Source organism: Mesitornis unicolor, unplaced genomic scaffold (genome assembly GCF_000695765.1).
Source record: "Mesitornis unicolor isolate BGI_N332 unplaced genomic scaffold, ASM69576v1 scaffold42053, whole genome shotgun sequence".
Classification (NCBI taxonomy): domain Eukaryota; kingdom Metazoa; phylum Chordata; class Aves; order Mesitornithiformes; family Mesitornithidae; genus Mesitornis; species Mesitornis unicolor.
Window position 1 is genome coordinate 4,055 of NW_010176124.1, and position 3,304 is coordinate 7,358.

Sequence of the window (3,304 nt, forward strand, 5' to 3'; positions counted from 1 at the left end):
CAGCTCCCACTGCTCATCCCGCCAGCCCTGGGCTCTGCTGCTTTACAGCTCCACATACGTCCCCTGCGGATCTGAGCAAGGCCCTTGCCAGTGGCTAGAAGAAGAAACTGATCCGAGAGGCCACTGTTTTGCAGCCTGTTGACGAGAATATTTTCTCCTCTTCTGGGAAGTAGGGGATGCTGTCAGCCACCTCCTGGACAACATCTGGATGTACTTCAAGGCCTTGCTGGATGAGTTCGCTGACAACGCACTGCTTTACGTGGTGGCTTTTCAATGGGAGGAAGGGCACAACAAAATCAATGAGATGTTCATTAATGATCCCAGATTTCCAGAATCCACCTGCAAAAGCAAAGAAAGAGAGAGATTTTACCTTTAGAGAGTCTCCGCAGTCCTTGGAATTCTAAGAGCTGTTTGGTGTGAAGCCAAAGTACCCGGCTGAATCCAAACCCGCTTCAGTTTTGTACAAGGAGAGAGCTGAACCCATCAGTTGTCACCCGCCTTTCCCCCCACCAGACTACTTTTTCTCCAGGAATGCTGGGGATTTAGTTTGACTAGTCAGATTTTAAGCTCTGCTCCTTGTGACAAGGGCAAAGCCAGGAGATCCAGGCTTGCCTTTCCAGCAAGAATGCGGTGCCTTTTGCCACCCCACAGCTCTGAATACACCTTCTCTCCAAAGAACTTTGCTAAAGGTGGCAACAGATTTGCTGGCTTGGAAGGCCAGGTTATTCCTTCCCTTCACCAGGAAACCTCAAGGGGATGGAAGTTCCCTTCCCTCAACTTCCCTCATCCCTTTCTGGCTGCCTGGGAGGTGGCAGGCGGTATGGGTGGCTGCGTGGAATGGGCCTGGCTCCCTCTGCCAGGCTCTGACCCTGCAGGAAGGGCTCTGCTCCATGGACTCACTCTGAGGATTTTCAGACACGGCTTTGGAGATGGCTGGCTCCAGGTCCTGCAGGCTGATCTCCTCCCGGTCCTTGCGGGCACGCCAGAGATCCAGTGTCATTTCATTGATCTTCTCCCCTCCCGCATTGCTGCACAAGAATGAAACACTTATTTGGTGTCTATCTAGGAAAACTGTGCTGCAGGACAGAGGTGGCACCTGGCACCCTCCAGCCTGCATGAATGCAAGCCAGGATGTCCCAGCTAAAATCCCTCCAGGATCTGCCCAGCCTAAAAAGACTCCTATAAAGGTAGCTTTTTTAGACTCTGCAGTTTTTCCTGTTCACAATGGAACAGTGTCTCCTGGAAGAGGCTTAAGGCTTGGAGAAGGAAAAGCAAAACAACTCTGTGCTCTGAAGTAGGTATTGACCTCTGCCCAAATGAGATGCAATGCGCTGGGAGGCCCTGTGATGCCACAGAGGGGTCTCTCTTACCTTATGAAGATGAAGATCGCTTTGCGGTAGTTGGTCCCGTATACAACCCATGAGGGTCCCAGGAATGGTATGATCACATCTATGAGGCCTGGGTGCATCTTGTCCATCTCGTCAAAGAGAAAGGCCGACCGTCCACACTTCGTCAAGTTCCCTTGGATCCAGCGCTTCAGGTTTTCCTAGGAAAAATGCCCACCCAGCCATAAGGCAGAGATACCGAGGGCAGCGAGGGAGGCTCGAGCTAGCCCAGAGCAAAGGCTGAGGCCTGAGCTTAAGCAGAACTGAAGATTCTGAAAGCAGCTTTTCCCTGCACAGCACCACTGACTCGGAGCAGGAACAGCCAGCACTGGGGAGCCCTCCTTTATTCTGGGTTTGGCACAGCAGCTGTTACTGGCTTTATAAGTCCATTGTAGATCTTTTATTACAGATTTAAAGAAGGAGGCAGCAAACTAAAACTAGCGATTCAGACTCCTACATGTTCTTCTCTTCCTCATGTTTTTCACTGTGCATCTACACAGCTCCCAGCTACTGAGCGCTACAAGGGAGATGTGCCTTTTGCCAGCTCCTGTTCTGGTGCAAAAATGTGTGCTTGCACTGATCCAGAAGAGCTCTGGCTCTTTACCACAGCTGAAGTTACTTCAGCCAACCCACACAAAACCACTCACATCACCCAGGGGCATATATAGCTTTTAACTGAAGTATTTCACCCAGTAGGGGTTCTACCTGCTGGAGAGTGTTTCTTCTAAGGATGCAATAAAAGAAATAACTTTGCCAAGCACCTAGAAAGGTGCACTGATCCCTTACTCTGCTGAGGGTTTGTCGGCTAACCTTCACATTTTGATTTCTTCCCTTTCTCGGCTTTGGGAAGATGGGGTGGTGCTGTTAAGAGTCCCGAGCTACTGTTCAGGAGCTGCTTTCTGTGTGAGGAGGGGATTACAAGTCTGGCAAAACACAGGCTTTCACAGCCATCGAGCTGTTTGGAAAGCAACGGGAGCATTTTTGCCTTTCATGTAAGGGAAGAGCTTCTGTTTGTGTGTTCAAAGGGCTGTGTAAATATTTAAAGAATGAGAACATCATCAGGGCAAGGACTGCTGTGGGGAAGATGAAAGTGATAACTGAGTGCTGGAGTATATCATGGTTACTAGTGGATCCTTCAGCCAGTGTGTGGAGCTACTTGCTCAGCTGTGTCTGTCCGAGAGGTAAAACAAAGAGCTGATATTCCTTCCTTACTTCAGGAAACAGCCTGAATGTGTGTGTACTGAGGATCAAGATGGGCATAACCAAAGAAACCCCCAATTGAGTAGTCCTATGCTGAGAGGTGTCCCTTACCTTGTACTGCTCTATCATCTCAGCATGGGGGAAGTGCAGTATTGGAGAGAAATGGTGAACATAGGGGCTCTGGAGTCCACCCTGAAAGAGGTAGCGGACGAGCATAGAGCTCACGTAGGTTTTGCCTGTTCCTGTTGAGCCATGGAAGGACATCACGAGGGGTTTCACAGGATTCTGGTTTTCCAGGAACTCCCTGACTCCCTTCATCACCTGCTGCTTCACCAGGGGCTGCCCCACCAGGTTTGTGGCCAAGTCGCACTCCAGACCTGAAGCAAAATCAATTAAAGAGTTAGACAATGCAGGTTGAAATAGCTCTTGTATCACACTGCGGCTGTCTTGTCTCCGAGGGCGGCTTCATCGGGTCCCACTGTCAGCCAGACCAGGCTGCAGAATGGCCCTGCTGCCTGCTCAGACCCCACTGCGGGGTGGGAAGGCCGTGAGCCTCTCCTCTGTGCCCCGCTCCAGGGACAGCCCCTGAGGATGGGTCTCCTGGAGACACCCTGGCTGCCGGGACCCTCTTGTCTGCCGCCACCCTGATATCAGGGCTCCCCGGGCCCCCGCGCCTCAACGCCCCCTCACCTCAGGGGCGCCCCCTCTTCCTCCCCGTC

At 51.6% G+C, this 3,304-nt stretch overlaps 1 protein-coding gene across 1 annotated transcript; it reads right to left on the bottom strand.

Moving 5' to 3' along the window:
* Positions 1 to 4: 4 nt before the first annotated feature.
* TOR2A (torsin family 2, member A) lies at positions 5 to 2,962 on the bottom strand (the record flags this gene model as incomplete). The annotated part of the gene is made up of 4 exons (XM_010181655.1): positions 5 to 339; positions 901 to 1,028; positions 1,371 to 1,546; positions 2,697 to 2,962. Coding segments are annotated over 4 exons (815 nt in total), but the record flags the coding sequence as incomplete, so codon positions are not given.
* Between the last annotated feature and the right edge of the window lie 342 nt (positions 2,963 to 3,304).